Raw genomic sequence first — 23,087 nt, 5'->3', positions numbered from 1 at the left:
CCGTACTTAACCTGAAACTGTTCTTAACCTGAAGCACCACTTTAGCTAATGGGGCCTCCCGCTGCCGGAGAATGATTTCTGTTCTTATCCTGAAGCAAAGTTCTTAACCTGAAGCACTATTTCTGGCTTAGTGGAGTGTGTAACCTGAAGCGCATGTAACCTGAAGCATATGTAACCCGAGGTACCACTGTAGACAGACCGCTTCCTCCTATGAATGATAGCAGTGTAGAGCGGGAGGACACTCCAGGGTCCTCTGTCTAGCCCCCTGTAATGCAGGAATCCATGGCAGAGAAGGCAGAGGAGCCTCCAGCCAAGGTTTCCTGCCCTGCTCATGCCATGAGACGCACAAGTCTCCTTCCACATGACCAGCCTCCAGGGCAGCTCTGCTCAAGACGGGAACGCAGGGCAGGCCGCCCATCTTGGCAGCAGTCAGAACTATCTCAGCAGAAGCCGTCTCAACCTGCTTTTTCACAAACAGTTAAACCTGCAGTGCTCAGAGCGAACGTCAAAGGGAACGGCGCTTATTTGGGATGGCAGTGAGTGCAGCCCAGCCTCAGGGCTCCACGGATCTCAGGAAGGCCAGCTGCTGGGACTCTGGCCAGGTGCCACTCCAAAGCCACGGCTCTTGCACAAAAACGAGCAGAAGTTTATTGAAAGGTATGAAGGTGAGCAGGTAGGCACTCACCTTCGGCACAGAGGGGCTAAGAAGTCCTTCTGCATTTCACAAACTGTTGGGTGAAAACACAAGCATTTGGTGTGGGGAAACTTCAGCCCCGAAGAGGGCGAAAGCCAGCATGGCAGTCCGAGAGGGTAGGCCACACCAGCCATGCTCCCCTATTTCCCCAAGCTGAGTGGTGCTGCCACCCCCCCGGCACCATTCCTCGCGCTTGGGGGGGGGGCCACCTTGAGTTGACAGATGAGGGTCACCCCTCCAATTCCACGCCCCACAGGGCCTTAGAGGAACAAGTCACAATCATGCCATGCAGGACATTTGTTTTTAAGCCTCAGTTTGGTAAAACCCTTGATAGCTTGCAAGTGCTGGGGGGTGGGTGGGTGATGGCCATTGCAGGCCTGCCCTTTGGCCCTGGGGTTCCTGAAGGTCGTTCTCAGATTGGCAGGTGGAGGGGGTGCCTTGCCCACAAAGCGGCCTGCCAGTGGAGCCCCTTGCCACACCTCCAGGCTGGCCTGAGGCCTCCTCTGCCCCAGGAACCCCTGCCCGGGACAGAAGCACGACTCCTCCTCGCCACTCAAACTGGGCCCAGGGCCTGATCCTGCTGCTGCTGCTGCTGAGCTCTGAGAAGGGTGTGTGTCTTCCTGCTCACAGATGCCTCCCTGGCTTGGCATGGGAAGAGTTCACACTTCCGGCTGTGTTGTCAGGCGAAGCCGCAGCCCCACTGGCAGGTGGTCTGAGAAGGTGGCCAGGCGAGTGATGAAGAAGAACTTCTCCACAGCCTGGAAGAAGCAAGGGGGGGGGGCGGAGAAAGACCATGAGGGCAGGGCAGGCAGCAGAGAGGAGAGCGAGCCCACAGGCAGGAGCCCCTTGGGCACCCCGGCAACACCCACCTCCTCAGTTCATGAGCAAGAGGGCATTGAAGGGCCCCCCCGGGCACTGCGCACTTGCAGCCGCTGCCTGGCAGCCCCCAACTCACCGTTTTCAGCTCCAGGGGGTTGAGGTGTTCCCGGTAAAGGATGTAGTCAATGCGCCGCCCCTCGCTCGAGGTCACCGAGGGATCGGGGGTCCCGTCCTCCGTGATGGGGCCGGCCAGGTACTTCCGCCGCCCCTTGGGCTCCGTGAGGGTTCTGAGAGGCAACGGAAAGACGTGTCCAGCAGGAAGGGGCTGTGGGTCTCAGGGCAGCCCCTCCTGTGGGGTCCCGCATTGGGACACCTCATGCTGATGGTCCACTGCAAACGGCCCCAGAAAAGCCCACCCAGCACCTTGCTCTTCTTCAGAGGGCTCCCCCCCCCACTGCTCCCAGCTCAACATGGAAAAGACCATGTGCAAAGTCCCCCCCGCAAAACCCAAATTTTATCCTGTCAATTTTGCCACTGTCCACACCCCAGCAAAGGAAGAAAGCAGCTGCCACCCCCAGCTCTGCCAAGTCCAGCAATCCTGCCACGGAAGGAACCCCCCTAACCCAGTTCAGCCCCTCACCTCTGCATGCGCTTTGGGGTTGACACAGCCTTGCTATAGATCTTCAGGTAATTCATCAGGGTGCCTGTGGGGGGGGGGGAGGGACAGTTGTCAGTTCAAGGTGTGGCGCTTTTGCACTCTCCCCCCACCTGTTCATGCTTGGGGGGCTGCCCTACAAGGCTAGATGGAGAGTTGGGAAGAGGTGGTCTTTCTGCAGTCAGGCCAGCAGCACAGCCCACCCCCATCTGACTTGCCATGATGCCCCTCCACCTGCCCCCCCCCGCAGAAACACCTGGCCCCTCCCCAACAGCAGAGCACAGAGAGAAAAACCCATCCTTGCTGCTGCTGCTGCACCGTGGGTGCTGAGGATGGCTGCTCCCCCCCGTAGGCCCAAGGGGCGGGGCCCACACCCGCCACCGCTACAGCTTTAAGGACACTGGTGCTGCTGCAGCAAATGTTTAAAATGTTTTTATATATTTTAAAGTGTTTTAAAGGGGTTTTTACTTTTTACTTTCTTGTACCACCGTGAACAGTGGTTTTTATTGATGTATTTTTATTTTGTTCCGTTTTATGTTGGTTTGGGGTTGGATATTCAGTGGGGTGGGGATTGGTTTTGTTTGGTATAATTGTTTTTGGTGGGGTTTTTTTCTATTTTGTAAATGGAGGTTGGTATGAGGCTTGGGATTGCTACCGTGGAGGGGCGAGGGAGGTATGGCGGTGGGGGCAGATGTTATAGGCGAAGGGGATCAAGATGCGGATATGCTCGTACCCCTTCCAATCTGCGCCCCATCCCGAGGGACGAGGGTAGGGTGAGCAAGGATTACTCACTTCCGTCACTGGTGTTGTGCAATGCCAGGTCTATAGGCAACAAAACCGCCACTCTGCGAGATTTCTTCACCTCGCAGGGGGTCGACCTGGCTTGTGGGGGTGCAATTAGTGCCAGCATCGTCCGTTAAGAGTTTGGGTGTAATCTTCGATACTTCCCTCTCTATGGAGGCGCAGATTACAGCTATAACAAAGGCGGCATTTTTTCATCTCCGCCAAGCTAAGCAGTTGGCTCCTTACCTCTCTCGCCCTGACCTAGCCACTGTGATCCACACGACGGTCACCTCCAGACTGGATTATTGTAACTCGCTCTACGTGGGGCTGCCCTTGAGACTGACCAGCGGGTGCCGAATGCCGCGGCGAGACTCCTTATGGGGTCTTCGCTGCGTGATCACATTCATCCGGTGCTATACCAGCTGCACTGGCTCCCGGTGGAGTACAGGATCAGGTTTAAGGTGCTGGTTTTAACCTTTAAAGCCCTTTACGGCCTAGGACCCTCGTACCTACGGGACCGCCTCTCCTGGTATGTCCCACAGAGGAACTTACGCTCTGCAAATAAAAACACCCTGAAGATCCCAGGCCACAGAGAGGTTAGGCTGGCCTCAACTAGAGCCAGGGCTTTCTCGGCCGCGGCTCCAATCTGGTGGAACGCTCTGTCACAAGAGACTAGGGCCCTGCAGGACCTGACATCGTTCAGCAGGGCCTGCAAGACAAGCTGTTCCACCAGGCCTTTGGTCAGGGCGCAGCCTGACTCCCTCCTCTGGCAACCTGCACAGAATTTTGCTTAATGGTTGCCATCAATTTGATTTTAATTAATTTTTATAATGAAATGTTTTTAGAACGTTGGATTATTTTGATTGTTGTTAGCAGCCCTGAGCCCAGCTTCGGCTGGGGAGGGTGGGATATAAATAAATTTTATTATTATTATTATTATTATTATTATTATTATTATTATGCCACAGGGCAGAGTGCAGGAAGGTCTAGAAGCAGAGGCAAGGCCAAGGTGGGGCAGGCATGCTGTGTGGGGGCAGAGACCCACCGATAACCCAAGGCTTGTCCTTCCGGGGTCCAATGCGGCACGGATCCGTGTAGACGTTGAAGATCTCATGCACTTGCTCCAGCGCATCCCCTGTGGAGAAAGGAGCAGGGAGGGACGACGGCAGGTGAGGGGGAATCCTCAGACACACACCCCTTGCCAGCCCGCTGCAGGAACCCCACCTGCGTACCTGTTGAGCAGTTGTCAAAGTTGAGGTCCCCACAGTAGATGTCGAAGGCCACAATGTCCCCAGGCTGAGCATTTGCATCCTGGAATTGCTGGGCCCAAAGCAGACTCAGAGTCAGCTGGTCGACCCGGACCTGGCTGTCAGCTGGGAGAAAGTGGGAGGAGGCGTCAGCCCAAGAGGGCACAGCAAGCAGGGGGGAGGTGGAGAGTCCAGAGCTCCCCTGGAGAGGGCTGAGGGACCCTCCCTCTCCTGCCGGGATGTGGGGAGAGCAGAGCAAGAGGGCAGGAGGAGGAGGCGGCCAGGGGGGAGACAGGGAGGGGCAAGCACACAAGACCCTCAGAGCCTGCTGGGTCAGGCCTATGGTCCAAGTTGGTGGCTCTTGCTGCTTCCTGGGGAAGCGAGCACCATAGTTGAACTCTGCTCTGCATGAAGGAGGACTTTCTTTTATCCATCCTGAATTAATATAATTATTATTATTATTATTATAATTATTAATTTAATTTATATACCGCCCTACACCCACAGGTCTCAGGGCAGTTCACAGGATAAAACCAGAATATAAAATTCAAAAAGTACATAGTCAAAATAAAAACAACAATCCAATAACCCCCAACACATTTTTAAAAATCAACCAAAAGCCTGGTTAAAGAGGAACATTTTTGCCTGGCGCCTAAAGGTATATAATGAAGGTGCCAGGAAAACTTCCCTGGGGAGAGCACCTCACAGACGGGGAGCCGCTGCAGAGAAGGCCCTGTTTTTGTGCTGCCACCCTCCGAACCTCCCGAGGAGGGGGCACACAAAGGAGGGCCTCAGAAGATGATCTCAAGGTCTGGGTAGGTTCATATGGGAAAAGGCGGTCCTTGAGTTATTGCGGTCCTGAGCCATTTAAGGCTTTATAGCTCAAAACCAGCACTTTGAATTGGGCCTGGAAACTAATGGGTAGCCAGTGCAGTTGGAGCAGGATCAGTGTGAGATGCTCAAACCGTCTTCCAACGTGCAGCTTTGTCCACAAGATATGCTATATATAGCGTCATGTGAGAGAGGGAGAAGAAGACACCCTCTCCCCATCCTTCACTTACCTTCTGGAGCGTGCATGTGGGTGCAGTTCAGGTACCCCACAATCCTTTGGCCTTGAGAAGCTCCCAGTTGCACCTGAGACACACAGGAAACAAGGCAGGTCAAGCATCACCAAGGGAAACCTTCTAAGGGGAGGCACTCCAGGGAGAAAACAGATTCCAGCAAGCAGCCCCGAGACCAGCTTGGTCCATTCTCCAGCCCCCAGGAGACCCCCTTACAGACCTCCTGGAAAACAACTCCCGCCTCTAAAGGAGGGCAGAATCTGCAGAAGGCACAGACAGTTGTTGTCGTCGTCATCCCCCCCCCCCCGCTTCTGAGGACCCTCACTCAAATGCGCCTTTTGCTAACTGCTGTGAGGGAACTCCAAACACACCCCAAAGGCAGGAAACAGAACCACTTTTCCTTTTGCAGCTTCCACACCTGCAAGCGTGCATCCGCACACACACACACTCGCACACTGGAGCAACTTTCTGATCAGGTTCAGCTTGGTCTTCCAGTTAATGTTTGCCAAGGGCTGGAGAAAGTGCAAATCTTGGACAAACAAGAATGATTTTGATTTCGGGCACGGAGGCATGTGGAGGGCAGGGCTAGGAAATCCTCGGACCAGTGGATCATATTTTTCCTGGAATGGGTCTTTAGGGTGTGAGGCGGGGTGTGGGATGAGACCAGTTCTTGGGGCTCGGCTAGGAGACCCAATCTGCTGCTGGGCCCCAGCGGTGCGCCTCCATTTCCAGACAGGGAGGAGGGTTGCCATGAAATCAGGAGACCTCATTGTGGTTGCCCAGCTGCAAGAAGAAGCACCCCCACCCACGCTCAAGGACTCTCTAATCTCCGGCTGCACGCACCACGTCTGTTTGAAGCGTATGGCTTCACAGCCGTAATCTGTTAAGGGTGCTGAGAACTGTAGCTCTCTGAGGGGGTAAACCAGTTCCCGGAATTCTCTGCGGGAAGCCGTGTGCTTTAAATGCACAGAGAGAAGCCCCGCAGCGGATCCAAGGGAGCGTGGGAGGGAGGGCTGCTCCCCAGGCAATCTCTTTGCTCCCTCGCCTCCCCTCCCGGTTCTGGGTTCCCATGCAGATCAGAAAATGGCAGCAAAGTGACAGGCTCTCTTTGGAGGTGGCTGCTCCTAATTCAGCCACGTCCCTCCTGGCACGGGAAGTACAGGAGCAGCAGCAAGGGCACGGTCACTGCCAACCTTCCTTCGCAAAGACTCCTGCCAACGCAACAGCACCCTCAAGGCTGCCTGGGGGCAGCAGGCGCAGCCGCAGCAGCCCTTCAGCACCCAGTTCAGCCCTCCGGAAGTGAAATGGCCCCTCCCATGTCATTTCCTTCTGTGCCAGCGACTTTGAGGGGGGCATTGCTAGGGTTCAGCATTAGCTGTGGGTCCCATAAATGAGAAGCAGGAGTCCTGCTTTTAGGAGGGAGGGGAGAAGAGGCAGGCAGGCAGGCAGGCAGCAGGAGGGCTTCCCTGCTTCGGTCACAGAAACACCCCACAAGAGAGCAACACGGGGGGCTGCCTTTTCAGAAGCCAAATGTAGGTCTGCCTAGTGTAGAGTGGGAAGGAACCCACAAGGGTCATCTAGTCCAACCCCAGAAATCAAACTTATTGTATTAATTTACAAATCCCTGAACAACTAGGGTCCTGTCTGAAGCCTCATATCCCGGCTTGGTTACTGAGATCATCTGCAGTGTCGTTGGGGGAGTTGGCAAGGCTTGTCTGACAACAAGATACTGAGCCTTTAGTGTCATGGGCCAGTCCTGTGGAACTCCCTGCCACCAGAGATTCAGCAGGCACCTTCTGTTTCAACTTTTAAATACCTGCCGAAAATTTTTCTATTCCGCCAGGCCTATGTAAGCAGTTGAGAGAACATCGCCCACAATGGTCCACTGATGTTTGCTGTTAATTCTTTTGCTTTCAATTTGTTTTTATGTTTATGATATATTTCTATGACATAGCGGCATGGAAATATTGTTGTAAATAAACAAGCAAGCAAGCCAAGGAGCCTCCCCCCCCCCCCCGCCTCTCACCTGCACAGAGAGCAGCCCTTTGGCGCAGAAGGCGTCCTCGCCAGTGCCGTTGGGGTAGCAGTGGTACTGCACGGCCAGGACTGGGTAGCGGCTGGCCAGGAAGAGCCCGCTGTTCAGGAGCTTCAAGGTCGAGCAGCCCACTACCCCGAGGGTGCCCACGTCGTAGATGATGTGCTCATAGTAGGGGGCGAGGAAATGGCGTACCTGCCCCGAGGCCCGCCGGTCAAAGACCTCCTGCAGGCACACAACGTCCGCGTAGAGGGGGAAGCGGGCCGTGATCTCCGCGGGCAACCCGGCAGCCGCTCCTTCCTCTTCGAGGGGCACCTCCAGTGTCACATCCCCACTGAGCTGAGGGGAGCCCTGGCCGGACCGTGGGGGGCTGGCCTCCATGGACCCATACTTCCTCACGGCCGAGGGGCTGAAGCCAATCTGGAAGTCCCCCCGTGGGCCTGGCTCGTGAGACGGTGCGGAGCCGGAGGCCGCCCGCGCCAGCGCATGGCCGATGTGCTTGGCACGCCACTGCGTCCGTGACAGGTTGCTGAACTTGGCCAAGCCAACGGGAAGCAGGCAGAGGTTGCCGCTGACCACACTGAAGGTCTTTGCCGGGCCGGGGAGCACCCAGGGGTCTGGTGGGGCCTGGTTCGGCGTGTGTTGGTAGGCAAAGGGGCGGCGGGCGGCCTGCAGGGGCAGCCACAGCAGGAAGGCCAGCAGCGAGAAAGGGGCAGAGAGGAGCAGCAGGGGCACCAAGACGACCCCCTTGCCTGCCGCCTCCAGGGCATAGGGCAGGCCGTGCTGGTGTTCCTGCTTTTCCTGGGTGGTCTGCTGCAAGGCCAGCAGCTGGTTCACCAGCCAATAGCTGGGGAAGAGGATGTGCCGCAGCACAGAGTCCATGGCCCCCAGGACACAGTTGGAGTAGGGCGACTCGCGCAGACCCATCCTAGGGCTGCTGCAGCAGCAGCAGCAACAGGGCCTTCCGAGGGGGACTCCTCCGGGCCCCAAATGGATCCTGGGTGGCTGGCCTCTTGGCTCTGGGGGGCCGGATCCTGTGGAAGAGAAGCAGTAAAAGTAAGAGGCTACTCTGGTTAAGGGAGGGGGGTCTTGGGCTCAGTGATGTGCTCTGGCAGTTAGATTCTGCATCCTCCCTGAACTCTAAAGGGAGCAGAGTGAGGATGGAGTAGTTTTTTGGGGGGGAGAAGGTCCAACTAGGACTCTTTGGCTCTGCGGCCAGAGCAGGGCAGAAACCAAACTGGCTCTCCTGTTGGTGTTCAGCCACCGTTTTATCAACCCTACATTTGAAGAACGCCTTCTCAACATCAACCCTTTTTTGGCAGTTGGAATACAACGAACATTGAGGGGGAAATATCAGAATAGATAAAATGCCGGAAGGGCGAAGAGCACGTCAAGCCCCAGGGGCCTGATCTCGCTCCAGGGGCCGCTCTTCAGGTGCGCATTGCAGAGATGGCTCTTTTAAGCAGATGCAAAGAGGGGGCGTCCCAGGGGGAGAGGGTGCCCACGTGGGGGGGGGCTGGGCTGAAGATGCTGCTGCTGTACAGCCTCCACACTCACCCCCCTCCCCGGAAAGCGGGTCCCCCTACTCCTTCCCGCGGATGCCTCACCCGCCTCTCCACCCAGCCACCTCGCGCGTCTAGAAGCGGAGGAGTCAGCGCGCCCGGCCGCCTCCCTCTGGGCGCGCCTCGCCTCTCGCCCCGGCAGGTGAGGACTCAGAGCCCGGGCCAGCCGCCCGCCCCCTCCAGGACCCGCCTCGGCCCCGTCCGCCCGGCGACTGGCTGCTGCACCTGGCGGGCGAGTTAATGGTTAGCCAACCTCCCTCGGGCAGCTCGCGAGCGGCTTCTCCCGGCTCGGCTCGGAAGGGACGCTCCGGCTCGTCCCGTCCAACCCCCGCAACGTAGGGCGCGCAGCGCAAGCATCCCGCCGGGCACTTCGTGGCGGTTGAAGGCGAGCCCAGCAGTTGGCACCCGCGGGGCGCGAGGACGCGCGACGAGGGCGGGCAGAGAGGAAAGGAAGGGCGATCCTGTGCCCCCCGCCCCGGAAGCCCCCTGGATCCAGGCGGGGAAGAGGAGCCCCCAGGGAAATCCCCACTTACTGCCTGGGGCGCCTGGGCTCTGCGGGCGCCACCCCGGGCGAGGGCGCCCGCCCGCCCGCCTCCTTCCCGTTGCCGCGGGCGGGAGAGAGAACGGAGGAGGAGCGCGGCAGGGAAGGGAGGGGCCCCAGCCCCCAAGGCCCCTTCCCCGCCTGCCGCCACCCCACTTGCCCCACATCGGGGCACTTCCTAGAGCCCCCTCTGCTCTTCCAACCAACCTGCTCTCAACAAAGCAGCCCAAATGTCTCTTTCAGGAGAGGGCGTTTCCCCTCCAGAGGGACCACTGCCACGCCCCCCCCCCATCTGCCTCAGTTCCACTGGACACCCCTTTGCACCCATCGCCCCTCCCATTAATGTTTCGTTGCATTAATTATATTCTATTGATTATATTAACAATATAACAGTTGAAAGTCCTTAAACTGAAGGGGAATATTTCCAAGGCCTGGTTGAAGAGGAATATTCTTATTATTATTTTCCCTTTACCTCACTGGGGTTCTAGTCCCCACTCGGCCACGGGGCTCCCAGGGTGAGCGTGGGCCAGTCACCACCTCTCAGCAGAGGCAGGTTTAGGGGAGTGTGTGTCGCTTCGGCTGCAGTGGGCGCAGAGCCTATGGGGCAGAATGGAAGGCAAGAAGTGGAGGGGTATCCGATGCTGGCATCATGACGCTGCTGAAATTTGAGAGCACAAAGTCCAACGCTGCTCCCAGCCTAACCTACCTCACAGGGTTGTTGTGGGGGATTAACAGTGGGGGGGGGGAGAACCACGTGTGCCACCTGGGAGAAAGAGGTGGCACAGAAATGCAGTAAATGAAAAGAGAAAAGTGGACAGCGCTGAGCTAGAGGGACCAAGAGCCTGGATCTAAGGCTGCTATTTGGAGGCTGCGCAGCAAACCTGCCCTGGGACAACCCTGCTCCTCAGGAGCCCTCACAATCTCCCCTCCCCCCATATAAGCCTCATGTGGGGCACCCCTAAGAGAGTGGGCAATGCTGGTGGACCTGGGTTCAGATCCCTTCTGTGCCGCAGAAACAACAGGGACCCGTTTGACAAGGTTGTGGGTTTGAGTGAGCAAAGCAATTTGGACACCACGAGGACAACAACGTCAACATCCTTGTCATTAGAATTCTCCTAATCATCCTAATTACCACAATTCCAAGGCACAGACAGGCCTGCTGAGTGCCTTCGAGAGCAAGCACACCTGAGCTTGTGCTGGTGGGCGGAGGACAGAACATCCGCTCTTGTTTCACATTCATGAGCTGGTGAAACGGCAGCACTTTTTCATTGACATGCCACATTGGTGGGGCTGCCAACGGAGTGGCTGTTGGATTCTGGAAAGGAGGAGGGGAGGGGCGAGGTGCAAATGTGCCAGCAGCCAATCTTGCTGAAGCATTTGCACTGTGCCATCCTCATCCCTCCATCCCAAGATGCAGCAGCGGCTCAGCTGGAGAGAGGTCAGGTGAGCAGCGCAGGCCATCCTTTTCCCATGCCAAGAGCCTCCTCATAAGAGGCTGGTTACAGCTGGATCAGTCCAAGGGGGGGGGGGTGACCCACCTAGTTCAGCACATCCTGTTTTCCACAGTGGCCAACCAGACACCCCACTGAGGGAAGCCACCATTGCAGGAGTTTGAACAGATGACCCTCAGGATCCCTTCCAATGCTACGGTTCTATGAAAGAAGCGCATGAAGACCCTAGAATGGTATCACTGGAAGGGACCCAACGGCCATCTAGTCCAACCCCCTGCAATGCAGGGATCACAGCTAAGGGCACCAAAGAAAATGCTGCTCGTGGAAGTAAAAATGCAAAGGCACCATTGAGGTAGAGCAGCAAACAAGATAAGATAAATGCTTTCCTAGTGTGTCAAAAGGAAGAGGAACAGAATAATAATTAGTTCTGTTTATCAGCAGAGAAGATGAGATATAAAGATACACAGAGTACACTGAACCGTTTTTGTATTCAAGGAAGAGGACGTGGGTGCTAGAGGATTAACAGAATTACCACAGGTCACGAGGTGGGCCAGACTCGCGTGCGTGTTTATAATTCTTTGCAAACTGCTTTTTACATATGTCTCAAGGCCAGTGCTTTTTTTCTTTAAAAAATGTTTAGGGGTCCTCTCAATTTCCTACTCATATTGAAATACTGCCCCTCAGTGAGGCCAAACTTAGATTCACAAAATGTACCCCTGCGTCGCCCCAGAAAAAAGCACTGCTCAAGGCCATTGACAGGTGTCCCACCAAAGTGACTATGCGACCGTGGGACTCTAACTCCCAGCAGCCCCAGCAGCCGGCCTCCCCCATCCCTGGCCTTCACAGAGAACCAGGGCAGGGAGAGCCGTTTGGGCCCCTCCTGCTGCAGGGGCTGCTTGGGAGTAAACTAGCACCAGCAAGGGCCAAGGGCTGAACGGAGGAGAAGTCACATTACACACCACCACCTGCAAGCTATGGCCAAACCCCTCTGGTTTTGAGAAGCAGTGGACTCTTCTTCATTGGAGGATATTAAACAGAGGTTGGGTGGCCATTTGCCAGGAACTCTCCAGCGGTGATTCCTGCATTTCAGCGGGTTGGACTAGATGACCCTTGGCAGTCCCTTCCAACCCCACAATTCTCTGAGAGCAAGTTCCTTAGGGCTCTGAAGCCAGAAGGGGGCCCAGAAGGAGGTTCGGATGAGGCTGGAGGAACGAACCTTTCCTCCCCCGTGCCCTCCTGGGCATGGACAGACCTCCTCTGCCCAACCACAGTGCGAGGGCAAAGGGAACAGCCCCAACCCAAAGCACTCACCTCTCTGGGTGCTTGTCCAAAGCGGTCCAGGGGAAACCGGCTGGCTGCTGGTTGTGTCCAGCTGAGATCCTCCCCAAGAGCACCTGAGAGAAGAAGGCCTGGTGGGGAAGTGAGGCACAGCTGGGATCTAGGCAGCCACTCTAGGTGTCCTGTCATGTGTTCTAAATAGCCGGGCACTCAGTCATGCCTCATTGCGATCCAACTGCTTCGCCAGAGAGCTCCTGAAGGGCAGGCGCTTTGGGCAATCCAGCTCAGACCCAGCGGCTGACTAACAGGTCTTGCACCCGGACTTCCTTCAGCTTCCTGGTTTGATTGCAGATTAAATGCTGCAGAGCTACAAATTCGCAGCAGCCTGCCCAGAGGTAAAAGGTCTAATTATGGTCTCACGTGAGGAGGTGATGATGGCAGTGGTGATAAGGCAGCTCATGTGCTGCAGCCAGAGTGCAGTGGCAGGCAAGTGCAGGGGAGGGTTTTACACTCCAGGGAAAGAGGGCGTTCTCTCCAGGCAAACAGTGTTCTGCCAAGCTTCAGATAATGAGGTGCAGATTATTTAGGAGGGAGCACATCCCAGTCATAAACACATTTGCCTGGAAGCAGATTTCCCTCTTCCTCTTTCCTGGCATGGCAGTGAGAAAGTCATCAGCATCAACCGTATGTTAGCAGAACTCCTTGCCACCCCACTCCACTCCTGATGCCATGCTTGGTGTTTGTAGCTGGCAGAATAGCTGACACACACCTCCGCCGGCCGGGTCATGCAGCATTCAGGCCCGGAAAGTATTTCTTACATGCCATGTTTTGCTTACTGTCTTTGGGACCTTTCAGCATTTTCTAGACTGAATTCAAAGCACCAAACTGGAGCTGAAATGTTGCCAATGAGACTCTGCCTCTGGGGTGGGCATTTTAGAGTTTGCCAAAAAGTTGCTTCAAATTTGTGAAGCTTCATATTAGGAGCTGAAGGTGCTCAGGATTACTCCCATGATGAGGTGACACCTTCCAGATGTCGTATGTTCTGTGTGTGGCTGCAGCCAGCTAATGGTTCTTCTATATGTTTAAGCATATCTTTCCACTAGTTTTCCAGGGACAGACATTAAGCTAACTGGCCTGTAATTTCCATAATCCACCCTGCATCCCCTTTTAAAAAATGGCTGCTTTCCAGTCCTTGGGTATAGAAGGTTATAAGTTACATACTTTTGTTAGAAAACCAGCAGTCGTGTGACTTATTCAACCTACAGCTACCACCACCTTCCCCCCATTCCTGGTGAATCCTGAGTTGACTGGGAGGATGCATCTGCTCTCTTAAAACTGGTCTTGAAAGACCTACATTGGCTCCCAGTACGTTTCCAAGCACATTTCAAAGTGCTGGTGCTGACCTTGAAAGCCCTAAACGGCCTCAGCCCAGTATACCTGAAGGAGCGTCTCCACCACCATCATTCTGCCCGGACACTGAGGTCCAGCTCCGAGGGCCTTCTGTCGGTTCCCTCATTGCGATAAGTGAGGCTACAGGGAACCAAGCAGAGGGCTTTCTCGGTAGTGGCTCCCGCCCTGTGGAACGCGCTCCCATCAGATGTCAAAGAGATAAACAACTACCTGACATTTAGAAGACATCTGAAGGCAGCCCTGTTCAGGGAAGGTTTTAATGTGTGACATCTTAGTGTATTTTTGGTCTTTGTGGAAGCTGCCCAGAGTGGCTGGGGAAACCCAGCCAGATGGTGGGGTACAAATAATAAATTATTATTATTATTATTGGTGTTATGAAGGCATAAGCAGAAAGGCCTGAAACCCCCCCCCCCAGCCTTCCATAGGCCCTTGCAAGTACAAGCTGCATCACAGTCACAGTCACACACACACACACACAGAACCAAAGACTTGGCTGTCTGCCATGCTGCCCCCAAGGCTGAGGAGGAGAGGCAGGCCCTCACCTGAGAGTTGGGATGGTTCCAGGAGCAGCATGTTTCCCCACATGTGGCGATATAAACACAGATGTTTATTGCATCTGCCCAGATGTTGCGCAAGCACCTCTTGGTGCAAACGCTTTCAGGAGATCTTATCTCCCTGTGTTTCTGAGATGATCTTGTTGTGCATCACTGATAGGCCGTGGGGTTCAACAGCTGAGGGGCCATGCAGGCTGCTCAGAGGCAGCCCTCCCTCAAAGCAAGATGATGACTCCACAGACAGCCCCATCCCTAGTGTGCACATAGGTGCTGTGATGCTTGAGCCTCACTCCAGCTCTGAGGAGAATGGCATCAGGACAGAGTGGGCGCACAGAGCAAAGAAGCCCCTGCTTCCCCAGGAGCTCCAGGTGGGCTTCAGGTGTCCATGAACTCTGGGTCTGGGCTTCTGAATCCACCTTCCATGCTTTTGCACAACTCCCATTCTTTTTGCTGTCACTTGCACAGTGGCTCATGCCCAGCACCTCGTCTCACCCTCACCCTTTTCTGGCAAGACTTCCAGCCCCTTTCTCTGCCAGGTAACCTCCCTTTCCAGAAGAGAGTGTAGGTGGTTTTATTGATTTGTGGATGAGGAATCCATCTCCCAAGCTACTTGCTGCCAAAAAAGATTGATGAGATGTGAGCTGAGGTTATTTTCAGGCACTCTGCCTGTTCTTGTCACGTTTATCTCACACCTGGTATTTAATGGGGAGTTATGAAACAGGATTTCGCCCAGGGCCCTTTTCTGCTGAGCCAGCGGGGTCTGCTTGGATGTGGTTCTGGGAATCCAGTCTTCTTTGCCAATGTGGGCACTGGGTGGGTTGCTGACCCCCCCAGGCACAGCTCCACGGAGGGCTAGGAGGATCTCAGAAGCAATTTCGATCAAGTCCAGGTTCATTTTTAAAAGGCTAAATATCACCTGACATGCTGACATGTTACCCGCATTGGAATCTCTTTCCCTTCATGACTGACTTTACTAATGAATGGTAATTATTTAACATCTTCCTCAATTACTGTGACAAAGGTGACACAGTTCTCTCCATGTTGAATGTACGGCATCCACCTTGCTTGGTCAACATGCTTTAGGGTCAGGTTGTGGATGCCAGAATCCTGGTGTGCCTTCTGGCCACTCAGCATCTTCCTCTGACCACCAAGTTGCCTTGGATCAGCTTCCGTACCCGCTGACTTATTAAGAACAGAAGAGCCCTGTTGGCAAGGCCGACCCTGGGGGGGGGGAGGAGGGCAAGAGGGGCATGCGCCCTGTGACTAGATGGCTGGGCTGGCAAATGGAATCTTGACTTCTTCATCCTCATCGGTGGGGCAGCATCCTGCACTGCGCCTGAGGGCTGGCTGAAGGGGGTGCAGGGCACACACACTGCTCTCACTCGGCAGCATGTTTCCAGCCATTCTCTGGACCATGTGGAAAGCCTTGGGGAGTGAACATGACTGGGCTTTTAAAAAGAAAAAAAGGAGAAGGGAAGGTGAGCCAACAACCAGGCCACCTCTGCAAATTCCTAAGAAATCTGCACTCCACAAAAAGACCTTTGCAGCCAAAAACCAGTGACCTCCTGCGCTCCAGTCACCTCTGTTGGATTTTAACTCAGGGCTCCTGTTGGTTTGAAACACTGACTCCAAAGGTCTCAGGAAGCTCCTTCTTGTATAAGGAATGAAAATACCGAGGGCCAGTCCAGTGGGACATTCCGCTGCGCAAGCTGAAAATAATCATCTAACGATAACAGGTACCTTGTCTCTAGATCAGCCTCTGTACTTAAAAATTGTAGTCACCAATGGAATGCCAGGTTTTAAAATTGGATCCAGAGGATATCAAGAAAATTACAGGCTAGTAACATCAGTTTCAGGAAAATGATAATAAAATTATTATCAACAGAATTACCAAATGTGGAGAACATGCCTTACTAAAGTGGAACCAGCATGGCTTCTGTGAGGGCAAGTCCTGTCTCAAGCCCCACGTTGGGGAGAAGATTCCTGCGTTGCAGGGGGTTGGACTAGATGACCCTCACGGTCCCTTCCAAGTCTACAATTCTATGATTCTGTCAGCTGGGCTCCCTTGCACAGGAGAGCTTCCCTGTGGATCTTGGCCAGAGTGTGCTCTTGACTTCCTTGTAGATTCTGAACTAGATTAAGATGTATCAGGGGCTTTTGAAGTAAGCACAGCCTTTGCATTAGATTTGCGTGGTGGACTGAGGCAACACCCCCAGAAACAGGTTAAAGTCTAACAGGAAGGCATAGCAGGAAAGTGAGACAGTAACTTGAACAACTTCTGGAGGAAGGGCAGCCGTGTTAGTCCGCTGCATCAAAAGCAACAAATAGCTTTGTAGCACCTTGACAATGGGAAGAAACTTTTATGGCATAAGCTTTCCTGGGCGCTTCCTCAGGTATCAATGTTCAAAGTGCCAACATGGCATTATATTATTGAGTTTCCTTTTGAAGGGTTGCTTTGAATGTCCATACCTGAAGAAGAGCTTGAAGATTCTTCGAGGATTTCAAAAACTACTTGGTGCATCCCTATTAGTTGTTCTGAGGGCTTTGTTTCATTATTGTTATTGTTGCTACTGCATTTCTATACCTTTATCTGAGGATCACAGGCAATGTGTGTGTGTTTTGCTTGGTGTCTAAGCCTAGTGAGGCCGCCAGCTGAGCCCCCCTGTGGAGATGGGGAGCCACGGCAGAAGAGGCCTTTTCTCATGTTGTCACCCTCTGGACAAATGTTTTGTGGACGGGGCACATGAAGGGCCTCAGAGGATAATTGCAGGGTCCGGGTTGGTTCAGATGGGGAGAGGAAGTCCTTGAGCCACTTAAGGCTTTATAGGTCAAAACCAGCATGTTGAATTGGGCGTGGAAACTAAATGGCAGCCAGTGCAGCCAGGCCAGGATTGGTGTAACATGCTCAGACTGTCTTGCCCCAGTGAGCAACCTGGCCACTGAATTTCTGAACCGTCTTCAGAGGCAGCACCATGTATAATCTAACCAAGAGGTTAGCAGAGTGTAGACAGTACAATCCTGTGCATACTCAGAAGTAAACCCAGAACCAGAACATTTGCTATACAAAAAGTTAGAGGGTTTAGACAGCAACTATGGGAGATGCGCAGCTTGCAGCTGAAGTAGTACAACTGCCCCCAAACTGTTGTTGGTGCGTATGGTATGGTACAATTGTACTGTGAGCATAAACCACAATGAATGCACAATGAGAAGGACACTTGCGGGGAGGGGGGGCTTCATCTGCCCCTTCTCCCCTCAGGACAAGAAGCCCTTTTGGTGGCAGCTGTGGGAGGGAGACACCACTGGTGGCTGGATAGTGGCATCTTCCCCGGCTCCTCCTACTTCTTCTCCCTTCCCCTCCGGGCAAGATCTGTTTGTGGTCTCAGAACGGAAAGGGGACAAGATCTCTGTCTGGACATTGATCACTTGATCCTGTGCATGTTTAAAGGAAGCCCTGCTAATCCAAGGGTGCTCTCTACCAAACAGGTGTGCATGAATTGGTGGCGTCTGCCCCTCTGCTTCTCATGGCAAATTATGGTGGGGGCAGGGAGGGGGGTGGACCATGGAGAATGCAGAGGCCATGTGGGGGCTGAGAGCGTATGTGTAGCAGTGAAGGGGTTTCCAGTTCTGCTATGACTCTGAAACAGCAGCAGCAGCGAAGGGCCCCAAAGCCTGTATGGCTCTGAATGCAGTCCTTCACCTGAACTGCACTCTGGTCAATGGCCCTCATAGAACTGTAGAGTTGGAAGGGCTCCTAGGGGTCATCTAGTCCAACCCCCACAAAGCAAGTATAAAAATCCTGCCCATTCAAGCCATCGGACCCAGGAGAAAGAGGCAAATGATGGTGCACTCCAGTGAAGGGGAAGGGAGCAGGTGGTGAGGAGGGGGCCACATGCCCCAAGCCTGGTAAACATGTGCTGGATCCACATGCTGGATCCTGATAAGGATCTGGTCCACGGAGCCAAAAATGTTCCCCACCCCTGCTCTGGGCCTGGAGGGGGAAAGGAAGAAGGAGCATTGGCTTCAAAGAGGCTGTTAAGTTAATGTCAAGGTGTTGAGGGGAATGAGTCACAGCCTTGGCAAACCTCCCCCAAACCCCAGGAAAATCCCACCAGCTCTGTGGCCAGGACCTCCAGGACCCTCTGGAAGAAGGTGGGGAGGAATTGGGCTGGAGAGACTCAAGTTCAAGCCCAGCCCTTTTCAGACATGGAGCGTGTAGCTGTGGCTCTCAGCCTCAGGCCCTCATCTGCACAATGAGAAGAACGGATTCAAGAGGACTAGGGCCCACGGCAGGAAAGCTGGACCAATAAACTGGACGCTGTCTTTGAGGCTTCTCTTCTCCAGTTCACTAGCTATGATGGCTTATGCCAGGGGTAGGCAAACTGAGGCGTTCTCCATCTGGCCCACGGGTGGTCCGGGAATCACAACGTGTTTTTACATGAGTAGCATGTGTCCTTTTATTTAAACTGCATCTCTGGGTTATTTGTGGGGGCTGCCTGGTGTTTTTACATGAGTAGAATCATAGAATCATAGAATCATAGAATCATAGAGTTGGAAGAGACCACAAGGGTCATCGAGTCCAACCCCCTGCCAAGCAGGAAACACCATCAGAGCACTCCTGACATATGGTTGTCAAGCCTCTGCTTAAAGACCTCCAAAGAAGGAGACTCCACCACACTCCTTGGCAGCAAATTCCACTGTCGAACAGCTCTTACTGTCAGGAAGTTCTTCCTAATGTTTAGGTGGAATCTTCTTTCTTGTAGTTTGTATCCATTGCTCCGTGTCCGCTTCTCTGGAGCAGCAGAAAACAACCTTTCTCCCTCCTCTATGTGACATCCTTTTATATATTTGAACATGGCTATCATATCACCCCTTAACCTCCTCTTCTCCAGGCTAAACATGCCCAGCTCCCTTAGCCGATCCTCATAAGGCATTGTTTCCAGGCCTTTGACCATTTTGGTTGCCCTCCTCTGTACACGTTCTAGTTTGTCAGTGTCCTTCTTGAACTGTGGTGCCCAGAACTGGACACAGTACTCCAGGTGAGGTCTGACCAGAGCAGAATACAGTGGCACTATAACTTCCCTTGATCTAGATGCTATACTCCTATTGATGCAGCCCAGAATTGCATTGGCTTTTTTAGCTGCCGCGTCACACTGTTGGCTCATGTCAAGTTTGTGGTCAACCAAGACTCCTAGATCCTTTTCACATGTACTGCTCTCAAGCCAGGTGTCACCCATCTTGTATTTGTGCCTCTCATTTTTTTTGCCCAAGTGCAATACTTTACATTTCTCCCTGTTAAAATTCATCTTGTTTGTTTTGGCCCAGTAGAATGTGTGCTTTCATTTAAAATGCTTCTCTGGGTTATTTGCAGGGCATAGGAATTTGTTCATTTTTTCCCTTCAAAATATAGTCCAGCCCACCTGAGGGATGGTGGACTGGCCCACAGCTGAAAAAGGTTGCTGACCCCTGGCTTATGCTCTGCCCTCCACAGCTGTGGCTGGGAACCACAGATGGGGGGTGGGAGTTGCTCTTGTGCTCCAATCTTGCTTGTGGGCTTGCTAATGGGGCCTGTTTGGCTTCTGTGAGAACAGGATGCTGGACTAGATGGGCCCCTTTGGCTTGATCCAGCAGGCTCACCTTATGTTCTTATGAGTTATGGTTCAACTTCAACGAAAGGAAAGCAAAAGCTAAACCAAACCTGTGAATTACCTACCTTAAGCAAGAGCTCCACCTGCTGCCATCTTTGAAAAAACCAGTTAACTGCAGTACCTCCAGTGATGCGGCTGGCCTTGCGTTTATTGTAAACATTTGGTTAGACCACAAGATGTAATGCTGTAATATAATAAGAAATGTATGTCTAAAGTATAATACAAAAATTTATTAAGGAATTATAGACATTTATAGAATGTATATATAGTAAACATACTTAAGCAAGAGCAATGTAGAGAAGCCCGAAAAGGGGTGGAGGGAAGCTCCCACATTTCCAAGTTGGATTGGACCAGGCAACTTACGGTGGCCAAGAAGCTCCTTAAGTTTCTGAGGCGAGAGCCTTTCCCGGGGCGAGAGCTGTAGTTTCAGCTCTCCAAAAAACCCCCCGCAGCTGCCCCCTGCCCTGGTCTTCCTCTTGATACTAAAGTAAGCCTGGTAATTTGGAGATCCATTCAAGGCCGGCACATCCCAGGCCAGATCCTGGCCACGCTCACTGGATTCCTCAGTCAAGGTTTGCATTTGCTCAAGACTGTAACTGGAACAAATCATTTGTTTTATCAGTGTTCAAAGCTAAATGGTGTTGGGACAGCTTCTAGAACTTAAATAAAACAACTTATATAAGGTGAAATATGTGAAGATAAAGTAACTTAAAGCAATTGGATGTAATGTGCATCAATTAATGGTGTTATGAACTAATAAACAACACTGACAGAGCAATTAATCTGAGGAATTAACATGCTTTCTTCCAAAGCAGGAGAAAACAAGCTTGCTCTATCTGCCATGTGACAGCCCTTCAGATATTTGTTCGTTTTCATTCATTAAAAACAAATAAATATTATTCTTCATTGGAAGTTTTTAAGCAGAGGTTGGATGGCCATCTGTCATGGATGCTATAGCTGGGATTCCTGCATTGCAGCTGGTTGGACTAGAGGACCCTCAAGCCCCTTTTAACTATAATTCCACCACTACTACTACTACTATTATTTCTGTATATTTATTTATGCCCCATGTTTCCCCCTGACAGGGAAATTTATCAGGAGGTCTTAAATTTTATAAACTGTTGGTCTTCATGTGTTTATCGATATACTCCTCCAATTCTTATCCTTCTTCTTTTAGACATCTCCGCTTGCATTGTGTGTGTGTTCATCTTCTTGTTTTCCAGAGGGAGGTCTCCTTGCCCTGACTCTGCCCATTAGCCCTGCTGGCCTTCTCTCGATCCCTTTCCTGACCTGAGACATGGATTCCTGCAGGATCTCTGCTTCTTGGGCTTTTGATGAGCAGCCCTCTTTGGGCAGAAATTTCCTCTTTTAAGGCCAGACGGGACTCTTGGGACTTGATGCCAGCCTTCCTCTTGCTTGCATTTCATAGCCCTGGTCATCTTCTGCTTATTTGACTTACGATTTTCCATTTTATACATTTCAACAAGTTTACAATCCTTTTAACATTTCAAGACTTGACTTCCTTCCCCCTCTTTCCGTGGTTTCTTAAATTTATATTTTTATATCTTATATTTATATTACAGTATAGTATATTACAGGATTTTGTTTATGTTAAGTGATAAATTAAGATGTTAACTCTATAAGGAGAAGATTTAAGGATGTTAATGATTAAATTAAATTTCAAAAAAAAAGGGGATTTGGAAAACCGTTACAAGGACATGCAATGAAATTCAACCAAGGGGAAGCAAGGAAGTCATTTAGCAAAGTTAATAACTGTAATTTTCAATAAGGCTACGATTTTTGTTTGTTATTTTTGTTTGTCTTGCGTGTGTTTGTTTGTTTGCTTATAATATTGTAAAAACCAATAAAATTTTTGAAAAATATATATTTATATTATAGTTATGCTTATTTAAATATGCATTCTATATTTAATCTATTTTTTCCCCATGGACGAAGGTGGTCCTGATATAGATATATAAATATAGAAAATTCTTTCCGCGTCTGTTTTCGCTGCTTTTTTCTGTGGAGGAAGGTTCTCTCTCTTTCTTATAAAAATTTGACATTTTATTATTCCCCCCCTTTGTGCTCCCCCCGCCTAATCTGTAGTCCGCCTTCAGCCCTTTCCCGGAGAGAAGGAAGGAAGAAAGAAAGAAAGCGCGCGCTACCTCTTCTCTGTCCAAGTGGCGCCTCCTTTTCCCGCCCTTTCCCGCCTCCCATCTTGGCGCCCTTTTGCCTCTCTGAGGGGACGTGTGGGGTTCGCGTTTGGGGGTCAGCTCCTCGCCCGGCGCCATGGGACCTGGGGGGGATTTGGGGGGCGCCCCCGTCTTGCTGCCCCATCTCTCTCGACGGGGCTCCCGCTTCCTCTGGAGAGCGAGGCCGGCCTGAGGCGGCGGCGGGGCGCTTTCTGAGGGCAAACCCCCTCGCCTCTTAACATGGCGGGGCCTTAGAGGCAGCCACCACCTTGAAATTGATTTGCCCCCCCCTCAGGCGGGCTTTCCCCACAGCCCCCCATGGCAGATGGGGCAGCCTGAAGAAGGAAAAGCTTTTGTGGGGGGGGGGGGGCTGGCTCTGCTGCTGCGCCCCCCCAAGTCTCTCCCCTCAGGTTTCACCCCCAGACGCCCCTCCAGAACCTGGCCCAGTGGGTCCGTGAGGGGGTCCATGGGGGCCACAGAAGCTCCCCAGAAGCTGGCCTGGCGTCTTGGGGGGTGCAGACCCCTGTCACAACTAGGGCCCCCCTCCGAGCTATGGGGCTCCCTCCCCACAGAGGTGCGCCTGGGGCCTTCGCGGCTCCCTTTCCGGAGGACGAGGTTCTTCTCGGGGCGCTGGAGGCGTAAGTTTGGAGGACTTTCTTATGCTTGCCTGTGATTTAAGACGGGTTCTTTCGAGATGTGTATTGTGTTTTCACTGTTTTCCGAATGGGGGGCTAGAAATAAGGGGGGGGGGAGCCCGGCCAGAAGGAGCCCCGACTCGGCCTTTGCCTCGGGGCTCCTCTCCGGAAATGGGAGCCGGTTTCAAAGTGGTTCAGGTTCTAGATTGAGCACAAGATTAAACTTTCCCAGCGAGGTACAAGTAGGAAATAAAACGTTTTGGCTGGATTGTAGCTTGAAAACTTTCTCCCAATGGTTCACTTGTAATGCCTGCCATGCAGAAAGGTATCCAAGAAGGGGCCTAGACTTCCTCTTCATCCCCCCACTTTGCCAAATTGATTTAGTCTGTAATAGGAATTTCATGGTCTTAGATATATGGTAATGTTCACAAGTGTACCAACCAAGCACATACATAGATCAGCACAGGAAGGCCAACCTGGAACCGTTTTGATTCCTAAACTGACCAAATCTTCTCTCTGCAAGGT

The 23,087-nt window shown here is 52.6% G+C and overlaps 1 protein-coding gene across 5 annotated transcripts; it reads right to left on the bottom strand.

The window, feature by feature from the left end:
• Positions 1-625: 625 nt before the first annotated feature.
• On the bottom strand, positions 626-21,928 carry LOC310681297 (sphingomyelin phosphodiesterase 5-like). Of its 5 annotated transcripts, none has more exons than XM_083448957.1 (9): positions 21,901-21,928; positions 19,801-19,919; positions 7,286-8,328; positions 5,260-5,332; positions 4,184-4,324; positions 3,997-4,086; positions 2,154-2,217; positions 1,650-1,800; positions 626-1,452 (listed from the first exon to the last, which is right to left on the bottom strand). In XM_083448957.1, the coding sequence occupies exons 3-9, from the start codon at positions 8,219-8,221 to the stop codon at positions 1,354-1,356; spliced, it is 1,554 nt and encodes a 517-aa protein (XP_083305083.1). In that variant the 5' UTR covers positions 8,222-8,328; positions 19,801-19,919; positions 21,901-21,928; the 3' UTR covers positions 626-1,353. The 5 variants fall into 5 exon arrangements, with proteins under 5 accessions (XP_083305083.1, XP_083305082.1, XP_083305081.1 ...); XM_083448956.1 differs by lacking the exons at positions 19,801-19,919; positions 21,901-21,928 and adding exons at positions 9,870-9,994; positions 12,160-12,623; XM_083448955.1 differs by lacking the exons at positions 19,801-19,919; positions 21,901-21,928 and adding an exon at positions 12,160-12,623.
• Positions 21,929-23,087: the final 1,159 nt, after the last annotated feature.

Source organism: Podarcis tiliguerta (assembly GCF_965153285.1).
Source record: "Podarcis tiliguerta genome assembly, chromosome: 7".
In the NCBI taxonomy this organism is placed as follows: Eukaryota; Metazoa; Chordata; class Lepidosauria; order Squamata; family Lacertidae; genus Podarcis; species Podarcis tiliguerta.
Note: the sequence above shows the minus strand (reverse complement) of the source record. Positions and strands in the feature narration are given on the sequence as shown.